Source organism: Protomyctophum parallelum (genome assembly GCF_964188405.1).
Source record: "Protomyctophum parallelum genome assembly, chromosome: 20".
In the NCBI taxonomy this organism is placed as follows: domain Eukaryota; kingdom Metazoa; phylum Chordata; class Actinopteri; order Myctophiformes; family Myctophidae; genus Protomyctophum; species Protomyctophum parallelum.
Window position 1 is genome coordinate 27,147,894 of NC_139718.1, and position 26,191 is coordinate 27,174,084.

A 26,191-nucleotide genomic window follows, 5' to 3' on the forward strand; every position below is an offset into this window, starting at 1 on the left:
GGTTTCCGTCCCGTCCTGTGCTGGACAGAGCTCAACCTCACCCAACACATTGAGGATGGGTTTGAGGGAAAACAAATAACTGGAGCAGCAACTGGAGGGCGAAGCAAGCACGCAGGCAGCTTGTGCCTGCCTGCGTGCCTGCCTGCCTTCCTCATGTGGAAGCTGCAAAGTTGAGTTTGTGTGTGTGTTTCTTTTTCTGTCTTTCTTTCTTAGGACGAAGATCAAGGTAGACGCCGTTGGAAGGCTCAACACAAGCCGATGCCCCTAGAGATCCATCCCAAAGCTTCCCTCAGGGAGTCCAGCAAGCCAGCTAGCCAGCAAGCCCGCCCAGTCAGCCAACGCAGTCAGCCAGCTCCGCCAGTCAGCCAGTGTAGAAAGTCAGGCTGCCAAGCCAGCGCACATCAGCCCTTGCAGTCAACCATTGTAGCCATACCAGCCTTGCTCAGTCAGCTCAGCCAGGCCTCTCTCGAGGCCTGGCTCTCTGTCTGCCTGGCCCGGTCTGCCCCGCCCTGCCTTGCAGCAACAGAACCAGCCTTGCTGGCAAGCCAGCCAGCTCAGAATACGAGCTCAGCAAGCCAGCGCAGCTGGCAAGCACGCAGTTAGTCTAAACCAGTTTCAGACTGGCAGGCCAAGGCAGACAGACAGGAAGACCGAGGCGCCTAGGCAGGCAGACAGGCCAGGAAGGCAACAAAGTGCAGGCAGGGGGACTGTCCGGCCTAAGGCTGCGCTGCAAGGGTTGGAGCCTGGCCAGCTCCTGCTGGTCTAGACTGAGTGGCTGTGGCTGCACAGTAAGGCTGCGGTAACCTAGTCTGGGCTTGCTGCTGCACTGGCTTGCTCAGCTCGCATTCTGAGCTGGCTGGCTTTCCAGAAAGGCTGGTTCTGTTGCTGCAAGGCAGGGCAGGGCAGACCGGGCCAGGCAGACAGAGAGCCAGGCCTCAAGAGAGGCCTGGCTGAGCTGACTGAGCAAGGCTGGTATGGCTGCAATGGCTGACTGCAAGGGCTGATATGCTCTGGCTTGGCAGCCTGACTTTCTACACTGGCTGACTGGCGGAGCTGACTGGCTGCGTTGGCTGACTGGGCAGGCTTGCTGGCTAGCTGGCTTGCTGTGCTCCCTGAGGGAAGCTTTGGGATGGATCTCTAGGGGCATCGGCTAGTGTTGAGCCTTCCTATGGCGTCTACCTTGATCTCCGTCCTAAGAAAGAAAGACAGAAAAAGAAAGACACACAAACCCAACTATGCAGCTTCCACCTGAGGAACCGAGACGCGAGAAAATAACTGAGCGTCACTTGGGATGGTCACAAACTCTCCAACCATAACCACCCCATGTATCTTGGAGTTACACTGGACAGGACACTCTTCTTCAAAAAAACACCTGGAGAACACAAAAGCCACGGTCAACACCCACAATAACATCCTGTGAAAACTAGTGAACTCCCAAGTGGGGCGCAGACCCACAAACAATCCGTGCAACTGCCATGGCCCTGTCTTTCTCTACAGCAGAGTATGCCTGCTCAAGCTGGAGCCGATCACGTCACACCAAATTGGTCGACACAGCCCTAAATGACACCTGTCGCATCATCACGGGACGGGTCAAGACAACACCTGTCCCGTCCGTGCCTTTATGCGCTAGCCGGCACCTCCCCCCGCACATCAGACTACTGTGTAACGCTCAAGATGAATGGAAAACACAGGAGATAGACAGTGAAGTCTGGAATGAAATGATAGAGAACACCTCACACACAGTTTCCTTTCGTGGCCGTTTACATTCGAGGGTCGCCGGTCCTCTCGAACGGAACAGTTTAACGTCATGCCCAGGACGAAAAGATATAGAGAACACCATAATGACAAATAACAGCAGGAAGGCATGGGCCACAATCCACCGTCTTGGCAAAGACCACACCACCCATAATTCACAACGGTCACAGCAAACTCTGTTGCATCACAACTGGTGTAGGTATTGGATGGAGCCCGCACACCACAGGTATAAGAAAGACGTGATGCAGAGGAGGGAAATGGGTCGGTAGCTCTTCGGGGATAATGGGTCTTTGCCAGGTTTAGGGATTGCAACTACTCCAGCCTTTTTCCAAACAGAAGGGATGGTTTTCTGTGCTATGCATGTGTTCAGCATCCCCACAAGCCAGGTCCTTGCGATAGGTCCCAGGTGCTGTATCATTTCTGCCAGTATGCCATCAATCCCTGCTGCTTTTCCGGGTTTCAACTTTCCCATTGCAGTTTCACGTTCTTCTAAGTCGAAGGGTTTGGTTTGAGGGCTGGCTGATTGTGGTTGGTCTGATACCACTGTGCGATGGTATTCTATGTGGGTCGGTGGCGGTGTTGGTTACAACTGTTGGCCACCAGTTGTGACCAAGACCGCCACCGACCCACAGGAGAATACCATCGCACAGTGGTATCAGACCAACCACAATCAGCCAGCCCTCAAACCAAACCCTTCGACCTAGAAGAACTTGAAACTGCAATGGGAAAGTTGAAACCCGGAAAAGCAGCAGGGATTGATGACCTACTGGCAGAAATGTTACAGCACCTGGGACCCAACGCAAAGACCTGGCTTGTGGGGATGCTGAACACATGCATAGCACAGAAAACCATCCCTTCTGTCTGGGAAAAGGCCAAAGTGGTTGCAATCCCTAAACCTGGCAAAGACCCATTATCCACAAAGAGCTACCGACCCATTTCCCTCTGCATCACCTACAAGGCTATATGAGAAGCTGCTACTCCAACGCCTTGTTGCCACTCATAGATACCAAGCCGACTAAAGACCAAGCTGGTTTCCGTCCCAGCCGCTCCTGTGCTGGACAGAGCTCAACCTCACCCAACACATTGAGGATGGGTTTGAGGGGAAACAAATAACTGGAGCCGCATTCAGAGATCTCTCTGCTGCCTACGACACTGTCCAACACCGCACAATGGTCAGGAAAAGCCTCCTCAACAACAGGCGCTTCTATGTCCAGTTAAATGACCAGAGGAGTAAATGGAAAGCCCAAAAGAACGGCCTCCAACAAGGTAGCGTGCTCGCCCCCCTCCTTTTCAATATCTACACAAACGACCAGCCACTACCCAATGCCTAATGCCAGCGTTTCATCTACGCCGACAAACTCTGCATTACGACCCAACAAGCAGACTTCCAGAAGATTGAGTCTGTCCTTGAAAGTGCCCTCCAAGAAATGTCAAGCTACTACAATACAACCACCTGAAACCCAACCTATAGAGAACACCTCACACACACATAATTTCCTTTCGTGGCCGTTTACATTCGAGGGTCGCTGGTCCTCTCGAACGGAACAGTTTAACGTCATGCCCAGGACGAAAAGATATAGAGAACACCAACATGTCAAATAACAGCAGGAAGGCATGGGCCACAATCCACCGTCTTGGCAAAAACCACACCACCCATAATTCACAACGGTCACAGCAAACTCTGTTGCATCACAACTGGTGTAGGTATTGGATGGAGCCCGCACACCACAGGTATAAGAAAGACGTTCTTTGTTGAAATACTGACAGCGTTTCGATCCATTTGATCTTCATCAGGTCATGTGTACACAAAACATACACTTTTATACTAAGGGAGTGCCCCCATTAAACAATCAAAATACCACATTTTGGTGCCCCTCCCATCACTGCAGGTGTGACACGTCAACCCTGAGTGAGTAGGTGGGGACCCAGACATATTGATGTAAATATAGTCTGTTCAGAAATTGTAGTGCCTCTCATAGAGCTTGTAGGTGATGCAGAGGAGGGAAATGGGTCGGTAGCTCTTCGGGGATAATGGGTCTTTGCCAGGTTTAGGGATTGCAACTACTCCAGCCTTTTTCCAAACAGAAGGGATGGTTTTCTGTGCTATGCATGTGTTCAGCATCCCCACAAGCCAGGTCCTTGCGATAGGTCCCAGGTGCTGTATCATTTCTGCCAGTATGCCATCAATCCCTGCTGCTTTTCCGGGTTTCAACTTTCCCATTGCAGTTTCACGTTCTTCTAAGTCGAAGGGTTTGGTTTGAGGGCTGGCTGATTGTGGTTGGTCTGATACCACTGTGCGATGGTATTCTATGTGGGTCGGTGGCGGTGTTGGTTACAACTGTTGGCCACCAGTTGTGACCAAGACCGCCACCGACCCACAGGAGAATACCATCGCACAGTGGTATCAGACCAACCACAATCAGCCAGCCCTCAAACCAAACCCTTCGACCTAGAAGAACTTGAAACTGCAATGGGAAAGTTGAAACCCGGAAAAGCAGCAGGGATTGATGACCTACTGGCAGAAATGTTACAGCACCTGGGACCCAACGCAAAGACCTGGCTTGTGGGGATGCTGAACACATGCATAGCACAGAAAACCATCCCTTCTGTCTGGGAAAAGGCCAAAGTGGTTGCAATCCCTAAACCTGACAAAGACCCATTATCCACAAAGAGCTACCGACCCATTTCCCTCTGCATCACCTACAAGGCTATATGAGAAGCTGCTACTCCAACGCCTTGTTGCCACTCATAGATACCAAGCTGACTAAAGACCAAGCTGGTTTCCGTCCCAGCCGCTCCTGTGCTGGACAGAGCTCAACCTCACCCAACACATTGAGGATGGGTTTGAGGGGAAACAAATAACTGGAGCAGCATTCAGAGATCTCTCTGCTGCCTACGACACTGTCCAACACCGCACAATGGTCAGGAAAAGCCTCCTCAACAACAGGCGCTTCTATGTCCAGTTAAATGACCAGAGGAGTAAATGGAAAGCCCAAAAGAACGGCCTCCAACAAGGTAGCGTGCTCGCCCCCCTCCTTTTCAATATCTACACAAACGACCAGCCACTACCCAATGCCTAATGCCAGCGTTTCATCTACGCCGACAACCTCTGCATTACGACCCAACAAGCAGACTTCCAGAAGATTGAGTCTGTCCTTGAAAGTGCCCTCCAAGAAATGTCAAGCTACTACAATACAACCACCTGAAACCCAACCTATAGAGAACACCTCACACACACATAATTTCCTTTCGTGGCCGTTTACATTCGAGGGTCGCTGGTCCTCTCGAACGGAACAGTTTAACGTCATGCCCAGGACGAAAAGATATAGAGAACACCAACATGTCAAATAACAGCAGGAAGGCATGGGCCACAATCCACCGTCTTGGCAAAAACCACACCACCCATAATTCACAACGGTCACAGCAAACTCTGTTGCATCACAACTGGTGTAGGTATTGGATGGAGCCCGCACACCACAGGTATAAGAAAGACGTTCTTTGTTGAAATACTGACAGCGTTTCGATCCATTTGATCTTCATCAGGTCATGTGTACACAAAACATACACTTTTATACTAAGGGAGTGCCCCCATTAAACAATCAAAATACCACATTTTGGTGCCCCTCCCATCACTGCAGGTGTGACACGTCAACCCTGAGTGAGTAGGTGGGGACCCAGACATATTGATGTAAATATAGTCTGTTCAGAAATTGTAGTGCCTCTCATAGAGCTTGTAGGTGATGCAGAGGAGGGAAATGGGTCGGTAGCTCTTCGGGGATAATGGGTCTTTGCCAGGTTTAGGGATTGCAACTACTCCAGCCTTTTTCCAAACAGAAGGGATGGTTTTCTGTGCTATGCATGTGTTCAGCATCCCCACAAGCCAGGTCTTTGCGTTGGGTCCCAGGTGCTGTAACATTTCTGCCAGTAGGTCATCAATCCCTGCTGCTTTTCCGGGTTTCAACTTTCCCATTGCAGTTTCACGTTCTTCTAAGTCGAAGGGTTTGGTTTGAGGGCTGGCTGATTGTGGTTGGTCTGATACCACTGTGCGATGGTATTCTATGTGGGTCGGTGGCGGTGTTGGTTACAACTGTTGGCCACCAGTTGTGACCAAGACCGCCACCGACCCACAGGAGAATACCATCGCACAGTGGTATCAGACCAACCACAATCAGCCAGCCCTCAAACCAAACCCTTCGACCTAGAAGAACTTGAAACTGCAATGGGAAAGTTGAAACCCGGAAAAGCAGCAGGGATTGATGACCTACTGGCAGAAATGTTACAGCACCTGGGACCCAACGCAAAGACCTGGCTTGTGGGGATGCTGAACACATGCATAGCACAGAAAACCATCCCTTCTGTCTGGGAAAAGGCCAAAGTGGTTGCAATCCCTAAACCTGGCAAAGACCCATTATCCACAAAGAGCTACCGACCCATTTCCCTCTGCATCACCTACAAGGCTATATGAGAAGCTGCTACTCCAACGCCTTGTTGCCACTCATAGATACCAAGCTGACTAAAGACCAAGCTGGTTTCCGTCCCAGCCGCTCCTGTGCTGGACAGAGCTCAACCTCACCCAACACATTGAGGATGGGTTTGAGGGGAAACAAATAACTGGAGCAGCATTCAGAGATCTCTCTGCTGCCTACGACACTGTCCAACACCGCACAATGGTCAGGAAAAGCCTCCTCAACAACAGGCGCTTCTATGTCCAGTTAAATGACCAGAGGAGTAAATGGAAAGCCGAAAAGAACGGCCTCCAACAAGGTAGCGTGCTCGCCCCCCTCCTTTTCAATATCTACACAAACGACCAGCCACTTGAAACCCAACCCATCAAAAACCCAACTATGCAGATTCCACCTGAGGAACCGAGACGCAAAAAAAGAACTGAGCATCACAAACTCTCAAACCATACCCACCCCATGTAACTTGGAGTTACACTGGACAGTTTAACGTCATGCCCAGGACGAAAAGTTATAGAGAACACCAACATGACAAACCCTACACTTAAACCCTCTATATTTAATAAAAAACAATTCTGGACAGGAATCCTGTATTGCAGGGGTGCCCAAAAGGTACATTGTGATCTACCAGTAATCACAAAGGCTGTGCAGGTAGACCATATGGCATGCCCCTGTATATAATCTATCACTTGAATTAAGGTGACTTGACACCAGCTCAAATGTTGCACACAAACATCAGTAGCAAAAGTACAAAGTTATTGTGACAGTAATAATTGCTATAGTGTGTGTTCAGTAACAGGAATATTCCTGTCTCTCCAGCTCTTTAATAAATAGAAAAGGGTTTAATCAGGAGTTGTAGTAGCCACAGGATAATCAAAGCGGTGGATATTGCTCTTGTCTTCATGTCTTTATGTATGTAAATTGTCTTGTTGTTTGTGTTATGTCAAATGCGTGTATACGTGTTCTGCATATACTTGGCTGCTGTGTTGCAAGATAATGGGAGTTACTGATACTATGGGACTGAATGGGAGTGAAAGGGAGGTACTGTTACTATGGGACTGATACTATGGGAGTGCATGGGAGTGGATGGGAGTGAATGGGAGGTATTGTTACTATGGGACTGATACTATGGGAGTGAATGGGACTGAATGGGATGTACTGTTACTATGTGACTGAATGGGAGTGAATAAAAGTGAATGGGAGTGAATGGGACTGAGTGGGAGTGAATGGGAGGTACTGTGACTATGGGACTGTGTTTAACAAAAAGCTGGAGAGACCGGGAGACCTCTGTTACTGAACAAACACTATAGCAATGATTACTGTCACAATATAGAGCTATTTAACCCTGTTACTGAACACACACTATAGCAATGATTACTGTCACAATATCTATTTAACACTGTTACTGAACACACACTATAGCAATGATTTCTGTCACACTATAGAGCTATTTAACACTGTTACTGAACACACACTCTATAGCAATGATTACTGTCACAATACAGAGCAATTTAATTTAGGTAACCAAATTGACCCTAGCCTCGATACCCAGGCTTTCATTTCGTCTGCGCGAAAGATGAAAGCCTGGAAAAAGCCGTGGGCTGAACCAGTCTAAAAGTGGGAGTCAACCCTTCCGCGTAGGCGTCGCTCTAAATGATGTGACGTAGCGCTGCACTAGGGGGGAGAGGAGGGGCCGGGGGTGACGGACAGATCGATGAGATCCAATCAGGGTGCGCGCTTTTCTGAGACGCGACCCTCCCATCTAGGCCAGAAATGTCTCTGCTTAGGTCAGGCTAAATTGACCCCAATAGTAGATCTTTACACTCTCAATAGTTCAATTGTTGTTAAGCATCTGCTTAATTTCCAAAAAACTACACAATTAGAGAATGTAGAAGATTGCTACTTTTGATCCTTTAATTATATAATGCTGATTGTAGCATAGTGGTTAGTGACTGAGCTTTGTTAACATGAGTGCCCGGGATCGTTTCCCACCAATTTCAAAGAATGTTTGTTGCTTCGCGCCAATTTTCACAGAATGTGCGTCCTTTACCTACCAAACAATACTCTTCTCACCTCTAGTCGATTATTTATTCAGCGTTTGAACCACGGACCAACATTTGACGCCATCTAGTCTCTCAGACCCATTTGAGCCACTGACCACCATTGTGAGAGTCTATTAATGTGAAATGGTGGTCCGTGGCTCAAACATGTTATCACTTTTTAAGTTACTTGTTGTGTTTAGAATCTGTGACCAGTGCCAGCAGAATATGCCTCAACTCGATTTTTACAGATTACAGTAAATTATTAAAGTACAGAATGTAAGCTTTCATATGATGTATCATTCAATGAAATTGGACAATAATTGAAGGAGATATGACCATCTAAAACTTGTTGAAACAGAAACCCCAAAGCAGAGAATAAGCCATGCAAAGAATCCTGAAATTTTAGCACCACTTGAATGGGTGTGACAATAGATACTTGTCCACAACCCTAATTTCTTGCATAATCACTCCCCCACCCACTAACCACTCCCCCACTAGGTTAAAGTAAAAGTAAGTTAAAGTAAAGAAATATAGGACTGAAGTTGTTTAGTGTATATTTTGTAATAATACAATCTAAAAAGTAACTAGTAGGCTAACAGAGTTTTCAATGGATATAGGCTATGTAGTTTTAGACCAATGCTTTAACATGTGTGCAATGAAACAAAGGGCAGAAGAATGAGATCTAACACCTTAGGTGCCCCAATAAACCCTTTTGAAAGTACAACAATTAAATTTAACTTATACACTACCTGGTTGTAAATAGCTGCAGTACAGAATTTTATGCAGGTCTACTTTAAGCAATCAAAGTCAGACAATTGACCCAGTATTTTGCTATTTTAAAAAAACAGATACAGCAAACAGCAAGTCATAATGATCATTAGTCAATTGATACCGTTTCGTAGAGACGGCCTACACGACGCGTGATCTTGGCGCTGGGTGCGCGAGGGAAAAAATAAAGCGATTTCCCGACATTTCCTTTTCAATTGATACCGTTTCATAGAGACGGCCTACACAAACGTTCTATATACCAAATGAAAGCCTGCATTTCATAGTTTACATAGTAAAAGTTTTTTAAATGAGCAAGAAATGAGCGACACAGACGGCTAGCTAACTAGGCTAGCTAGCTTCTAGCCTGTTGTTTGTTGGTGAAAGACTCCAAGTTGGGAAGTGTATTTCAGCGAGTAGCTATACGTGGTTTTGTTTATTTACTCCAAGCTGGGAAGTGTATTTCAGCGAGTAGCAGCGAGGGTTATACTTTACAGAAAATAAACAAAACCACATATAGCTACTCGCTGAAATACACTTCCCAGCTTGGAGTCTTTCACCAACAAACAACAGGCTAGAAGCTAGCTAGCCTAGTTAGCTAGCCGTCTGTGTCGTGTGTTAAAGAGCAAAGAGCCAAGATCATACGTCTTATACGTTCTTTTAATCATAACTCGCTCATTTCTAATGTGAGTCTATAAATGTAACATGGTGGTCCGTGGCTCAAATACTTAATGAATAATGGACCTCGACTAGATGGAAAAACAATTGTGTTTGTTTTGGTAAGAAGGAAAAACACTCGGTCATCGACGGGCCCGTTGTTTATAAACCTTCAACAGTAACCATTCGGTCGTACAAACATCATATATAAACATCATAACAAGTAACTTCAAGTGATAGACGTTTGAACACAAAAACAACAACAGCGTTAAGTATTAAATAACATTTAATCACTTACTTGCTCCGAAGACGGACCCGGAAGATGGTGACGTGGCACTTCCAAACAAACACTGACCAAGCCGACCTCCACGCGTCTCTTCCGTATTTGAGGACGGCGGCACTTCCTTCCGGTGTGAGGCCACGCCCGCGAGATTTAACAGTGAATTTATTGTAGTCATATTGTAGTCCTTCTACGTTACATCCGGGTCCCTTGGTCCCACCCGCTTCTCATAAAAATGTAAATGCAAAATAGCTACATATGAACGCGTGAATCTTTTACAATAACGTTATTTGTCAGAAAGGAAGCCATTGGGGGTTAAAATGGGTCTTAATGCTTCCAACTCATATAACTGTCAGTCTGTCACCAACAATACTTTTAATGATATTACATGAAGCAGACAGCCCTGTGATGAAACCTTTAGCAGTACACTGTGGTTAATACGTTTTTATTCACAATGGAATGTTATTGTACTCTTAATATATCATGGTGTAGCACAGCACAGTAGATTCATATTTCAATCGATCTGGGATGTTAAAATTGTGCAAAACTCTGTTAAATGAATGGCCTCTTCTGCTACATTAAAAATTACTAAACATTAAACGTTACTTATACCTGTTATTGAGACTCCTATAGAGCATGTTGACATGGATAGCTTGGTTAGTAGTATCTCTGTTAGTTAATGCAGTTTGATTGATTCAATTAATAGCCTATTTTATTAGACAAAAATGTAGAACAGTAGTGTCATAGAGTGGAAAATGCCATTTGGTTTAATGTCACAGAATGCAGTGCCACGTAGAGCAGCATGATAAATGGTTAACTTTATAGTGTGTTCAAAAATGGCAGATCTGCAAGTTCAGTGTATTGAATGAGATGTGCTGTGAGTTTGCATATCTGCTATTGTCCAGCATAGGACCGTTGCACAGTGAAGTATAAACAAGGCTTTAGGATTTATAAGTCGTTTTTAGAATATAATAGAATATTCACTCCAGTGAATAGCATTTATCCATTTAGATAACCTTTTGATGTTATTTAATTACTTATTTTTACACAGAAACATAATGTGTGTCTTTACAATAACTGTAATGTAATAATAATACTAATAATGTAATGTAATAATTATTAATTAAATAACCTTATTTTATTCGGAAGGCAACCGGAGGTCTTAAATTAGCTAGCTCTCAGACAGGAAGTTCTAAATTAGCTCAAAAGACGGAGCCCCGCACCGTCCTGCACATAGAGCTATAAAGGAGGTGGAGGTGGTCCTGCACTAAAATCCACGCCTATAGGCTACCACGTGACTACCAGATTATTTACTTTGTGATTTTCATCATTTGATGTTCTTGCAATGTTACAAATCACGTTTATAAATGTTGCTTCATGCACATAAATAATTTCGAATTAAAAACGAAAATAAATCAGAATAAATAATGTGTATTGCATTACATTGTTGTTATATGCAATATTATAATGTATGATATTATGATATATTGGTACGCTATGTTATGCTATTGATATGACATAATATTAATATGCGATATGTGATATTAAATTATTGCTATAATAACCTGCCTATTATATTACTTGAAAAATAGGAAGCGACTTTGGGCTTGTCTTTCAGTAAGTTCAGAGTGGTTTCTGGTAACCCCCGGCCATGCCATCTGAACATATTGTGTGCCAGTGTGGCACTGCCAGGGTCCAGGGACCCCACCTAGTAGGCCTACTAGATTTGTGTTGTTAAACTGTTCAAAATGTGTCACTTTTTGATTGATTGATTGATTGATTGATTGATTGATTGATTGATGAGATACTTTATTATCAGTTTGCAGAAAAAAGCACAGGAAAGTACAGTTCAATACAAGGTCTGCTAAGAGGAATCAGAGGATTTAAAACCCAAGGCATCCTTCATAATTATTCAATTCATTAGAGCCGACCTGGTTGCTTATTTCGCTCGCAAACTCTGGCAACACTGGCTTTGTTGTTGACTTGGTAACCATCGCGGCGTCGTCAGTGAGCAAACTCAGCACTAGAGCACAACCACAATCACTGCAGGTTAGGAACTTACTTACTGCAGGGTTAGCTAGCTTTTCATTGTATTGCGCTGGTGTTTCGCTATAGGCCTATATAATTTCCATAGATGTGTACCTGCCACTTATCTAAATTTAAATACTTATGTTAGCCTGCCATGGCAGCCTATAATCGGCAAATTTAGCTAGCAAGCTAAGTAACGTTGCCCGAGTTAACATTAGCTAAGCTGTCATTCTTCTGTCATTATACTTTTCTTTTGTTGGCTTTTAGAGTGGCGTAGCATCTTCCAACTTCTATACTAACCTTTATAGCTGAATATATAACCAACAACATAAGTTGAGTGTAATGATTTTCTCTCTGTTATAACGGAAGAGTCCCTTTGGCTGAGTGTATCTTCTACAGAATGAGATTAATTTCGGTGCCTGAGAATGCCTGCAGGTGAGTCCTTGGCTTTACAAACAAACAAATGCACGCCTATCCTATGTAAGGACATTTGCAGTACACAACCCATGTCAGTTCATGGTGTTCACTGAAGACTTTCTTTCTCCAGGTGTGAGTGAAGCCCGTGCAAAGACCAGGGATACATTCAATGAAGTCCTCAAGAAGTACACTAACCCTCCATCAGAGAAGAAAAAGTCAAAAAAGAAAAGTTCAGAACATCAGGAGAGCATTGTGGTATGATCAAAAGAGACTTGATAGGAAGTTTTGTATATTGTAGTTAGTACAAAGTAGTAAATCATCTTTCTTTTTCTACTCCCTTTCTCAGCTGCACACTCTGAAACACAGTCCCAACGTTGAGAAAGACACAGAGGAGGATGAGACTATCATTCAAAACGCATACGAGCATGGCAGCCCTCGTTTCAACACACGTGGAGAGAGAGAGATAGCAGAGAACGTTAAGGACATCAGGAATGACGAAGACACTCAGCCGTCTAAGAGCAAGAAGAAGAGCAGAAGAGCACTTCCTTCACCCCCTGTCCATGAGGACACACCTGGTTTCATTCAGAATGACAGCACGGAGGACGCTAACGCTTCCAGGTCAGAGGTCAGCATGGTGCCAGATGATGCAGCTGGAGCGGCATCAAAGAGAAAGAGTAGAAAAGGGAAGAACAAAGGCGATGCGGAGAGGCAGTTGGCAGTGGATGCTGAGGATGAGCTGCTGCGTGAATACCAGCTGCAGATAGCTCAGGTGGAGGAGGAACGGACCACAAAAAAAGGAGACGAGAACACTGCTTCCCAAGACATCGTTTTGAATAATGATGTGGGGAAGAAGAAAAAGAAGAAGACAAAGTCAGTCAACACAGAGTCAGAAATGAGGTGTGTAATAACAGTAAATTCCTTCAGATTTTGTCTTTGTGAGTTGGAGGGACCTTCTAAGCATGAAAATGAAAAACGAATATTAAAGGTATGTTAACAGGGTGAAAGGTCCTTTTAAATTGGATCTGTAACCTGGTTATTTGTTGGTGGCGAAAATAATGACTTACAGCGGCCTAACCAAATTCAGCCTTTGATTTCTTTAGTCTCTGTCACAGTTGGTTATTGGTCTCAGAGTTTGGGCAGAATGTAACCTTGCATCACCAGGCTTTCCACCTCGGAGGAAAGCCTGGTCTGTGTTACTAAATTGCTGTGTGATCCGGTCGGGAGCGGATGATATTGTTACGTCATGATGTAGTCACTGTTTTGTAGTCATCAGGCTGGAACCCTCTAAACCAGAACATCCTTTCCCTCAAACCAGAAGAATAATCCCCAATAAAAGCCTTGATGTGGCGTAGTGCGAGTCACACTTTTATTGGGCAGGTATTATTCTTCCGGTTTGAAGGAAAGGATGTTCTTAACGATATCATCCGCTCCTGACCCGATCATAAACCCGAAAAGTAATGCTGCCCAGGCTAGGGAGAATGTAGAGGTAACTATAAAAAGGAACTTGACTCTTTTGCTCATTAGGGAGGAAGAGGAACTTGCAGAGCAGGATGCTGTTGCAGAGAACAAAGCTGAGTCAAAAGGAAAGAAGAAAATGAAAAGAAAACAAGGTAATGTACAACTGATTATAATCACAGCATTATCAACACATACAGTACAAGGTGGATGATTTGCAGCACTTCCTCAGTTGCATTCTTGCATTCTCAGTCATCAAGGATGAGAGTGAAATGGAGACAGATGTGCCAAAGAAACCAACATTTGATGAGAACCTGGTGCTGGCAGTCTACATCCACAGGACAGACCGCCTTAAGACTGACCTACTGATATCACATCCCATGGTCAAGGTCCATGTCATCGATGAGACTACTGGACAGTATGTGAAGAAAGAAGACTGGTGAGAATCGATATGCTGCTTTGTTGCTTTGTTTTGTTTCTTTTAGTGGTTTCATCTTTAATTTTATGCAGTGGCAGTAACGTAAATAAATGAGGTAGTGCACTCTTGCTGGATGAATATGGAGGAGACACTGGCATTACGTTTGCTGGCCAATACCTGCCCATTACATTATGCCTGTGCAATTTCCAATGACTTTAAATGCTTTGTCATTCTTTTCAGCCATCGGCCAGTCATCTCATATTATGAGCAGGAAAATGTTGAGCATATTCTTCCCATCATGACCCAACCTTTTGACTTCAAAAAGAACAAATCAACCGTTCCTGAGTGGGAGGAGCAGATCATCTTTAATGAGCGCTTTGGTTACTTCCTCCAAGAGGATGACACTAGCCCCAGGGTTATACTCTTTTTTGAGGTAAGCTCATGTCTTCAACTTTTACTTACCTAGGTAAGATTTGTTGTGCATGCATACTTGTATGTCTTTGACATATTAAAGGTAATGTATTTGAGAAATGTATAGATATTAGATACTAAATGGACTTCTGCAAATATGCCATGGTAAATTCAGCCATGGCAAGTAATGCCTATATTTCCATTTTCTTTGGTTATTTCCCATTAATTGGAAAGTTAGTTTACACCTTGAATATTCCTGGAATTTAGCAACCCTAATTGATAGTCCTATAACCTATATATACACATAAAGTAGTGATAATGCCAGGCGTATGTAGGCTAGACTGACATACAGTAGCGACAGGGCTCAGAACTTGTTCAACAGCCTGATGGTTGATGGGTGGAAACAGTTTCATAGTCTGGTTGAATTGCTTTTGATGCATGATGCATAGGAATCGCTTACTTCAATGGAAGTTTATTATTTGTTCAGTTTACCTCTCCAAACTTTTCCAACCTGTTCTAGGAATTTAAACTGGTCATTATTCAGGAACAAGTCTGTCTTTTGCCTTTAAGCTACTTTATTTTATTTTTTTTCTTTAACAGGTGATTGATTTCATGACTATGGAGGAAGCAAGAGCGAACATTGATGTTGACAAGCATGAACGAGGATTCAGAAGAATTGCGTGGGCATTTCTGAAGGTAAAACATGCATGTTGTTGACTGCTCATTGAAAATAAACACGCAAATTTCAACTTAGTTTTTCATTGCATCTTTTTTAATGCTTATGTGACCTTCACCTCTATCTTTCAGCTTGTAGGCACTAATGAAGTGCTCAACATTGACACTAAAGTTCGACTCCAGCTATTTTGTCCCCCAGCACGGGCAAAAAAACAAACAAAATCTATTGAAGTCGTAGACTGGTGGAGAAAATACCCCCGGAGCAGATATGCATCCACACTTTACATTTCTGTGAAGGGCATCAAACTTCCAGAGCATGTAAGTTGTTTTTTTTGTTAAAACTACAACTTTATTTTACTCATCCTTTTTAATTATTTAAGAGCATACCATAAAACACACAATAACTTTTAACTGTTTAATTATGGCAAGCATTATAAACACCATCTAATAACATGCAACAATGGCTCTGTTTCTGTCTACTGTACATGGCCACTGCAGTTTATGATATTATTGTTACAATGTTATAGTAAAATCCCTTTCAGGCATTGTGGTATAAAATTCTGATGTCAAACAATTTATGAGCTAAGTATTATGTGGAAGCTGATGTAACATGTGTTCTCTAGGTGGATCCCAGTATGCGCTCCATGATGGCGCTGCAGGAGGAGAGAGGCACCACCTCTTATAGTGAGCTCCAGAGTGAGGTCACCAGGAGAAGCTTGATACAGCCTCTAGAGAGCAAAGCCTCTGTTCTGAAATGGAGCAGGATGCCTGGACAGGTTGGTGGAGCTCAAATTACTAACTGGAAGGAGCTATTAGTAGTTGTTCATTTAACAGTGTTCTTTTTAAATAATTTTATATACTGTAAATACCCGTATCAAAAAGCAAAAGCTAAACGCAGAGGGCAGGTGCAAAGGGCCCAAAAACTCCATTACAAACTACCATTGCAAACTAATAATCAATTTGATAATTTAGTGAAATTTGTAAATGTTTTGTCTTGTTTTTTATATTAAAGATCTGTCGGATTCCCAACAAGCCTGTGTTGTCGTTTCGTGGTGGTCGGATGGGATGCTTCACACTGCGTTTCTCTCATGATGGGACAACGCTGGCTGCTGCCTGTGCTGACAGAGATGCTTTCCCTGTCATAGGTACCTCATGTCCCTCCCTCTTAGTCCTCACAGGGTTTCAGCTGATCACTCAGCTCGGAAAACTCTAGCTAAATGAAGCCTGATGTGTTCTGTGGCTAAAATAGCAGATATACAAGTTTACAACTGTGACATTGACAAACTGTTTGTGAGCAGCACTAGGAGGGATAATAACAGGATTGTAGAACTAAGGCACAGACTTTAGGGCGGTCCTATTCTTATGGTATCAGATTAATTTTCAAACACATGGGTGTAGGCTTGTTTGGTTTTCTCCACCGTTCAATCCCTTACATTAACTTTTGACTTCCCCAGGCTGAGCAAGACTAACAACTTGCAGGAAAAATACCAACAATCTTTTTTCGTTTATATTATTTATCTATGCTTATGTAGAAGGAAAGTGAGTGATTAGAAAAGCATTATAAAAACTAGAAAAAGTGCCCTTCTGGGCACAGGTCTCCACCAGGTTATCCACAGATCCGTGCAGTTAGAGGTAAAAACACTTTTGGGCCAGTTATAGCGCCACCTTGAGGCTGAGTTGAAATTGTTCATGTGGCATTTCTTCCTCGGCCTAGTGGGAATGTGCGTGCACAATTTCACGGAAATCACGCGATGTGTTCATGATTTACAGCATTTTGTTTGAAACTGAGCACTCCTGTGAACTTTGGAAGCCAATCTTAACCAATCAGGATGGAGTCTGATAAATCTGAAAGACTCGTTTCGTTGAATGGCTCTAGAGAGACTGTGTACCAATTTGCGCGATGTTTGGACAAAATCTGTAGGTGTACTGTGCAGAAACTTTTTTGCACAAAGCGGCCTCCTGGTGGCGCTATAACAGGCTGTTCTGGAAAGTTTGGGGCAGAGGTTCATCGTTGGCATCCAGGGAGTGTGTGTGCAAAATATGGCATCGACCGGGTTAACGGTGGCCGAGATTAGCTGTTCACGGACACACGGACGGACACACGGACGGACGGACGGACGGACGGACGGACACGCGGACGGACGGAGTGCAAAACATACTCTCCCCACATGCCTTCGGCCTGGTGGAGACAACAATAATCATTAACATATTCCCAATAAAGATGTTAATTAAGCCTGTTGTTTTTTCAGTGTATGAGATTCCCTCTGGCAAGGTTTTGGCTGCCTTCAATGGACATCTCAGCATTGTATATGATCTCTGCTGGTCCAGAGATGACCGGAGCCTCCTGTCTGCTTCCTCTGATGGCACTGTCAGGTACATCAGATAAATGGATCAGTAATATCGACACACTGGAACTTAAGACACAATTTATGTTTGGAACTCTCACTTTTATAATGGCTGACTTTCATAGCGCCTCTAGAGGGAGCCCTTGTCCTTGTTGTAGCGATTATTCATCTTCTGTCTCTCTGCTGATTATTTACTGATTTTCCGTCTCAAGAAGTGTCTGGATTAATCTTTTAGCATGAAATACAATTGTATTTATTGTGTCAACGTGGATGGGTAAGGTTTCACGGCCTTCTTTCCTGTATAGAATATGGAATGTGGAGGAGCTCCTTGGTATAGCTCAGAAGGTGCTCCCCCACCCGAAGTTTGTGTATTGCGCTCAGTTCCACCCTATGGCCACGAACCTGGTGGTGACAGGGGGTTACGACTGTCTGGTGCGGGTCTGGAGGCTGGATGTTCATGAGGTCAACGGCCAGCTGCTCCAGGAGTTCGAGGGTCACAGCAGTTTCATCAACACGGTTTGCTTTGACTATGAAGGTGCGCTTTTGCAGAATATAAATAACCCATACGTTATACATTTATGCTTATTTTATACACACACACACGCACGCACACACACACACACACACACACACACACATATAAAATGTTTTAATTTATTCAGGGCGGAGAATGTTCACGGCAGACAACAGTGGTCTGATCATTGTGTGGAAAACCTCACTGAGTGAGGGCAAGCAGCGGCAGCCATGCCGTCACTGGTGCATAGAGAGGGTAAGTAGAAAACAACAGACAGGTGTTCTCTTGTTTCCTAAACTTATAAAGCAAAGTTGAATATTCTCCTGTAATCTCTTCTCAGAAAATTGATGAGAGAGACCTGAGTGGCATTCCCATCAACATGTTGGAGGTACATCCAAATGGACGACGGCTTCTCATCCATGCCAAAGACAGTGTCCTTAGGGTGATGGATCTGAGAATGTAAATACTGTATACTTTTGATCGTGTGTGTGTGTACAGCACCCGCATAACATTTAAATATTATACGTATGTAATTTATTGTATTAAGTTACTTAAATCATTTATTACAATACAAGTACAGTATGTGAAGTGGGGATAACCATTTTATGTGATGTTCTTTATTTATTAGTGTGGTTGCCCTAACAGGGCAAACAGACTATTGTAATTGTAACACTTTATTTTGTCTGTTTTAACAGCTTGGCGATCAAGAAGTATACTGGTGCCACAAACTACAGAGAGCGTATCTACAGTACCTTCACTCCTTGTGGAAACTTCATTTTCTCCGGCAGCGAGGACGGGATGGCCTACGTTTGGAACGCTGAAACTGGTGAGGATGTCATGTGCTTCTGTCACTCCTTTTCTAATCACTCCAAGCGACCGTCTGTCTGTCTGTCTGTCTGTGGAGGGAGGGGTGCCTGATGGATGTCTTGTCTGGTTTCCCAGGTGACCAGTTGGCAGTGTACTCTGAGCTGTGTTACCCCACAGCGCTCCGCAGCGTGGCGTTCCACCCTCACGAGAACATGGTGGCCTTCTGTGCCTTCGGTCAGAGCCAGCCTGTCCACATCTACCTGTACGACCACAAAGGTTGGCAACTTCAGGTTTTATTGATGATCGATTTAGTTTTAGTTTGATTTGATTTGCCATGTCCTGTCTGTTATTTTCAATTGTACCACCCATGAACTCTGATTGAACATCTTTGTCTTTTCATTGCTCCTTTGGGGTTTTATATGATATTTTTTATGACTGTAATTATCTCTGTTGTAATGACATTCTTTACGAACTCTCTTAATCATTCTTTCCTATTCTTTCCTACTAATCTGTGCAGTCTCCCAGCTGGAGGTTCGGAATATGAAAGTGCTGAATGGGAACAGCTCGTCAGATATCAAAACCCCCAAGAACCCATCCGAGAACATGATGTTCCAGGACACCTCTGCCTCTTCTGCCATACATCAGTGCTCCCAAGCAGCAAGGATGTCATTGAAGATGCGGCGTGTGAAAGACAAGCTGGACTCCATGCTTGTAAGTATAGTCACCTTGCTTCTACTAATTTCTTTGACTGTCTGATAACTTGGTGATGTGAAACCCCACTGTCGGGATGGGTATGATGTAAGAGCTAAATGGCTGCCATGTGAATATGGTCAATTAGGCACAGACCGCATTTGACACAATTTTATTATCTTGGGGTCCCCGACTCCCCAATATACACAGTCAAATCCTCAGTATTAATCAAATGAAACGCCTTTGGAGTTAAATAGCAGTAAAGGTTCCTAACTATCATTTCGCTTGGGACCATCTGGAACCCCCTAAACTAAAAAAAGACCTACAGTATAAATTAAAAAAGGGTCTCACATTTGATGGTCCAAACTTTATTGATTTTTTAGCAGCAAACAATAACCATACATTGAGAACCAATGCATAGATTAGTTCCAAATTGTTATTTCACTCTTGTATACTGTTAATCTTGGAACAATTTCAAACCCTTCCTAGGAGCCACGTCAACGTTCTCAGACTCCTGAATACTTTTATGAACAAGGTACGTATTTGAGGCAGGAGTCTTCTGTTTGCTATGAAAAGGTCATGGCCACGGTCTGCTGACTTGCACCTCATCTACACAGGCAAGGAGCGAGCATTCTGACATTCTGACAGCTGTCCTGATATGGAACATCGACCATTGCGTTGCGTGGCCCGAAACCTCGCTCAAATAGAGACTCTGCGAGCGAATATAGGAGGGGTGGACGACGTGTCTGCCCGGCGCGTTGTCGCTTGCGGTACATCAGGACAGGCTCATTGAAAAACATGTATTCTAATGAGATTTCATTGTTAGCTCGCTCGTATCGCTGGCAGTGTGGATGAGGTGTGATACATACTATGTGTTTGCTTGGTACTGAAGGGACAAACTCATGAGCTTTGTGTTTCTGGTTTCTAGACAAAGTTTCTATGACTCATATAGGGAGGAGTCTGACTTTGGACACTGGCACAGTGAGTATCATTGTTATATGATTTATATGCTATTTAAAGGACCATACTGGTGTCGATACAGTAAACAATAAAGCACAACCTTGAACCTCTTAGGTTATTACTTTAGAAGCCCTAGTGGTACTATGGTATAAAACTCTGTCTTGGGTAAATGTTTCAATTTAACATTTTTAACACTTCTGTTCGACTGTGTTCTTCTGAAGGAGTATTCATGTCCTTAAAAGCATACACAGCCATGTAACTTGATTCGTCCCCTCTTCAGGTGGGACCAAGCACCTTATTACCTCTCCGGTCTCTCCTGTCTCCTCACTCCAAGATGCAGCTCTCTGGCTCTGTGGCAGAGCCGCTTGTCCCCCAGGCATCCCTGAGCACCCAGTGTCGTGAGTACCGTATGCATTGTTTTCTTCTGAGGCAATGCAGCCAAGTCATTGTTTGCTACTAGCAGCGACAAAGTAACAGACTGCATTTCATTTTCAATGTAAGCTAGCAACATAAAACTACAAACTGCATGACAGGCACTACAAAACGAAACATTGAGCTGGCTTCAACTTTTTTTCTGTTCTCTAATGACGCAATGAAGTGTCAATCAAGCATGCCTTTGTTTCGTGATTTCCACTTCCTTCCCTCTCCCCACAATTACTGCTCCACTCCATGAATGGAAGAAAAACTACATTTTGCTGTTAACCAGTTCCCTGTGCTATTTAACTCAGGGTAATTTATATTAGTTACAAGTATGGCTTGAGCAACACTTCAACGCCAACTCGTGAGCAGTGTAGCTGACCACATTCGGTCATTTTGAGGCTTTTGTCGCCACTACAATGCAGCACAGGAGTGTTCATATCTAATATGAACACTCCTGTGCTCATATAGAATTTCAACTGAAGTTAGATTGATACATTCCAAATGTTATCAAATTATCTTGAGGCACCCTAGGGCCTAGGGTGCCACAGCACCCACTTTGAGAAGCTCTGCACTACATTACAGACAATTGCTGGGTTTCCAAAATGACATTATGCGTAGGAAGTATGTGTGTGGTTCTTCTCAACAACACCCTCTTTCACTGTGAACATAGATATTCCATGCATAGATGTGCCACACAATGGTAGACCTCAATGGTAGGCCTCATACCAGATGAATAAAAGAATGCTGAATTAACTAGCTTGTGGGTTCATAAATATAGGCCTATACAAGGAGGTTAAATGGGAGGCTATTGTGCAGTCAAAGTTACCAATACAAGCTAGTTAATTCAGCATTATTTTATTGATCGGTCAGGCCGGTATGGTAGGCCTGAGGTCTACCATTGCGTGGCACATCTATGCACAGAATATCTATGTTCACAGTGAAAGGGGGTGTTGTTGAGAAGAACCACAAGCATACTCCCTACGCATAATGTCATTTGGGAAACCCAGCCATTGTATCTTATGTATTTACACATACACTTATCACAAAATCCTAATATTATATATGCAGTAGAGAGTTTGCTCAAAAGGTCAAATATTTGTGAAAATGTAAAAAAAAGAGTCTTAGACGGATTAAACAAATGAGCTTAGGACCACCTCATGCAGAGATGACGGAATTCTGCCAACAAAGCATAACAGAGATTTAAGAACTCTGAAGTTTCCTAGTACCAGTATTGTGGTTTAGCATCTCAAGAAGCATGTATACCATTGAGAGAGACAAAGATGGACCTCTTGTAATATTCACTTGTGTCCGTAGGTAATTACTGCAAATTATGTCAAATGTCTTTGGAGTTGTCGTGTCAGCTGCCATGTTCAATGTTTTGTATTGTTTCTGCTGTGTTTACAGGTGGGTTCAGTCCAGTTGGTCAGCGTCTTAAAAGAGCCACCTCTCTCAGACTACAGGCGGTAAGTTTGCTAGTGCTAGTTGCTGTGTACAAACCAAATTTACATTTGTACACTCTCATAGGTGCTATTCTTTTCTATCTACTAAACTGTAAGATTCCACCATATGAACCACTGGGGAGATTTAACAATACAAATGTTTTCCCATCAGAACCTCCATGATCATGCTTCCCCAGCCACCCGCCTGGGAACAGAACCCACCACAGTTCAGCAAACGGTACGTACTATTTGCCTAATCACACGCAATCTGTTTCACGCTGTCCTGACTACTGCTACTAAAATCCTCTTCCTCTCTTGTTCTTCCTCAGGTCATCTCGCTGTATGACTACAGTGCCAACCGTTCAGACGAACTGACTGTGAACCGCGGCGATGTCATCCATGTGCTATACAAAGACAATGACAGCTGGTGGTTTGGACGTCTGGCAAACGGACAGCAGGGTTATTTCCCAGCTTCTTATGTAGCAGAGGAGAGTAAGTGAACACTGTTGCTGTGACAGACCGTGTAGATGCTGTATAATGTATCTCTGTGGATGCTGTATGTCTTTGGGTGCTGTATGTATGTTCGTTTATGGTGTATGTACCTCTGTTTATGGTGTATGTATCTGTTTAGGCAGTGTGTATCTCTGTTTATGCAGTATGTCTCTGTGGATGACATACTGCGTGGATGCTGTATGTATCTCTGTGGATGTGGCCCCAGGTGATGAGGTATTTTCTATCCATTACAGGAGATCTTGTCGAAGAGGCTTCTCAGTCCGAGGGGAATGTTGAGAGATCAACGCCAACCAAGGTAAGAAATAGAATGCAATGATCCTTTGGCATGGATAATGTGGTACTGAGAACTGTTTTTGTAAATTAATTGGTGTAATAGGTTGTACAGTGCTGTTTTCTGTCACAGATAAGAATAGATTTGCATACTCTAACTGAATGAATAACTGGACGATAATTGTGATGGCCAACACGCTAACATTCCATCTAACGCCAACACCAGTGTTGTCACGTGCATGCTACCTTTTTCCTCATGCTCTCATTCATGTTTTCCCCCTGTTGTCTCCAAGGTGTCTGCTGCCATTAGTGCATCAGGTGAACTGAAGTTTCTTTCCGAGCAAGATACTGACCCAGAGTTGAGTGATAACAAGTAAGCCCCTTAGCTGTCGCTTTGACCCTTGCTTCTGTCTGTAAATTCTTCCAGTTTCAACCTGAGTGAGATCACTAAACGGCGTATAAGGACTACCTTCACAGTACATCTGCTTTTCAAATTTCTTATCTTATCAGAGAGAGAAAAAAATACTTTTATGACCATGTATTTCTTAGAAAACAGCAAGTTTCCTTCTAAATTGAGATACCTGCTTTTAAAAGTGACCTTAAGTACAACATTAAAACGAATGCATTTCTTAACCATTTCTATGCATTGAATAGCTTATTTTAGAAATGATGAGTTCTAAACATCATCATCAAATATTTTGTTTTTATAAACCTTCCTCACTTTTGAATTTCAACCAGAGGCAAAAGGAAAAAGAAGGTGAAAAGGCTTGGAGTGCCACCATCACCTCCCTCTCAGGCCACATCTTCAGATCCAGATGTCCCAGGGTCACTAAGCAGCAGGAGGAGAGCTAGATCCACAGGCAGACCTCTCCCAAAGAGGCCAACAGGACGGCCTAATGAAGCCTTTGAACCCGATACCTAAACCCATGGAGTCTCTTCTATGCTACAGCCCACTTTGCTTACATATAAAGTTTTAATAATGGGATACTATATCGTCACTGTCAGTTACAATCCCCATTATGTCCCAAACTGTACATTTCCAGGAAAACAACCTGGGTTGCAATGGATAGTAGTTTATTTAGTCTCAAGCCCTTGTTAATAATTTTCATTGGTTCAATATTTATAAAACCCACTGACACTTTCAAGGTGTTTCAAAAATAGATCTACAAGCTCATGAGTCACGTCCTAGCTTGGCTATTTCCGTTAATGTTGTACAACAAGTAGGGCATTCGTTTATAACATAAAAAGTGATGATACAAAGTTTCTGCCCGACAACAATGATGTACTATATAGTCCAGCCAGTATATCTGTTGTTTTTTTGCACTTTATAAAGAATATAACTATGTACAGTAATTTGGTTGTCAGATATAATGTACAATCCTGGGGATTGGAATTTTGCTGTTTTATATATTTTATTATTTATTATAGTCAACTAATATGGACTGTCTTTTTATAACTTTTTACGGACAATAGATGAAAGACACATGAATGTAGGTGTATTTCTTTAAGAGATTAAGAGTGTACAAATCAATAACAAGTGTACAAATTAATTAACATGGGTTGCCAAGTGTGATTTGTTGGTTCCTGTAAATCTAACTGAATCTGGTGTGTCATCGTTTGCCTCTGAATTGTAAAAACAAAATAGGTTCAATTATATGGTAGTACAAAATGTTAAACAGAGTAAATATTTCAATAAGAAACTTTTTATTGAGTTATTGATGTTTTGAATGTATCTGTGCAGTTGACTGATGTACCTTGACAATTGTTTGGGCAGGAAAACAATGGCATAGGAAGGAATATGAGACGAAGATGAAACGTAATATTTTTTGTCTTACATTTGACATTCAAATCAATTTAAACATTACAGAATGAAATAATCAAGTAGTTGACAATGTATGTAAGGCACAGCTGCACACTGTGCAGCTGTGCTGCACACTGTAGTGTGAAAAGGGCATACAGTCTTACGATGCTGCAGAAACATCTGTGACAACGTAAAGTTAATTTGTTCTAGTTTGTACCAGTGGTGGAAAAAGTACTTAAGTAAAATAATATGTAGAAGTACTCTGTTACAAGTAGAAGTCCTGGATTCAAAATGTAGGTAATGTACTCAAGTGAAAGTACAAAGGTATTGGCATCAAAATGTACTCAAGTTTTCAGCAGATCTACAAGCTCACAATGCACCGCATCGAGACGCCATGTGATCTTGTAGATGGGACAAAATCTACAAAGTAATGGTGGAGTAAAAGTACACATTTTTGTCCTGAAATGTAATGGAGTAGAAGTAAAACACTTTATACTCAAGTACAAATACCCCAGAATTGTACTTAAGTACAGTGCTTAAGTAAATGTAATTAGATACTTTCCACCACTGCATCTGTGACTAGGTAAAGTTACTTGTTCTAGTTTGTACAATGTGCAGTTTCCTCTCAAGGGAATGACGCTAGTAGAAAACAACTGAAAAACATGTTTTACAAATGATCCATCGTACCACAAAGTATTAGCCTAGGGCCATAATATAACAGTATTGGTCTATTGGAGTCAGAGTAGTACCTATTGGGCAATGTAGCACAAAGTGAATCAGTTAAAGTTCATTCACCCTATTTACTTCAGTTTATTTTCTGTAGCCATGAATCCAGTCACCGGCTCTGGCATGTGCAGTTTAAGAGGTAATCCAAGTCATGTGTAAAGCTACGGGGCATTAATCTAGTAGCAACTGTTGAATGATAATAGGGATATATTTACATGGTACATGGTAAACCCTTTCAGTTTCGACTGAATTAATAGTGAAGAGACAGCAAGAAAGGATCCCCTGCTGCCCCCCCCTACAGCGAGGTATCTTTTTTTCCTCCCCCCGCGCAGCTCATCCCTTC

General features: G+C 43.1%; 1 protein-coding gene across 2 annotated transcripts; it reads left to right on the plus strand.

Annotated features, from left to right (window-relative positions):
• Positions 1-11,982: 11,982 nt before the first annotated feature.
• ahi1 (Abelson helper integration site 1) lies at positions 11,983-25,001 on the plus strand. Of its 2 annotated transcripts, XM_083791224.1 has the most exons (27): positions 11,983-12,008; positions 12,357-12,422; positions 12,535-12,659; positions 12,751-13,301; positions 13,929-14,014; positions 14,112-14,298; positions 14,518-14,710; positions 15,289-15,384; positions 15,496-15,681; positions 15,987-16,139; positions 16,376-16,508; positions 17,613-17,736; positions 18,014-18,243; positions 18,371-18,477; positions 18,563-18,681; positions 18,918-19,048; positions 19,165-19,305; positions 19,547-19,740; positions 20,209-20,254; positions 20,648-20,700; positions 20,960-21,077; positions 22,504-22,562; positions 22,711-22,776; positions 22,868-23,030; positions 23,285-23,346; positions 23,615-23,694; positions 24,060-25,001. In XM_083791224.1, exons 2-27 carry the CDS (start codon positions 12,413-12,415, stop codon positions 24,241-24,243), a joined length of 3,597 nt encoding a protein of 1,198 aa, XP_083647350.1. In that variant the 5' UTR covers positions 11,983-12,008; positions 12,357-12,412; the 3' UTR covers positions 24,244-25,001. The 2 variants fall into 2 exon arrangements, with proteins under 2 accessions (XP_083647350.1, XP_083647351.1); XM_083791225.1 differs by having other exon boundaries at positions 11,991-12,422; positions 21,014-21,077.
• The last annotated feature ends 1,190 nt before the right edge of the window (positions 25,002-26,191 follow it).

Bases quoted from the DNA above. Each gene is read 5' to 3' on its own strand.
- ahi1 (XM_083791224.1), top strand. The intron at 19,306-19,546 runs GTTGGCAACTTC...TAATCTGTGCAG, and splicing joins CTACCTGTACGACCACAAAG to TCTCCCAGCTGGAGGTTCGG. The intron at 22,563-22,710 runs GTAAGTTTGCTA...TTTTCCCATCAG, and splicing joins CCTCTCTCAGACTACAGGCG to AACCTCCATGATCATGCTTC.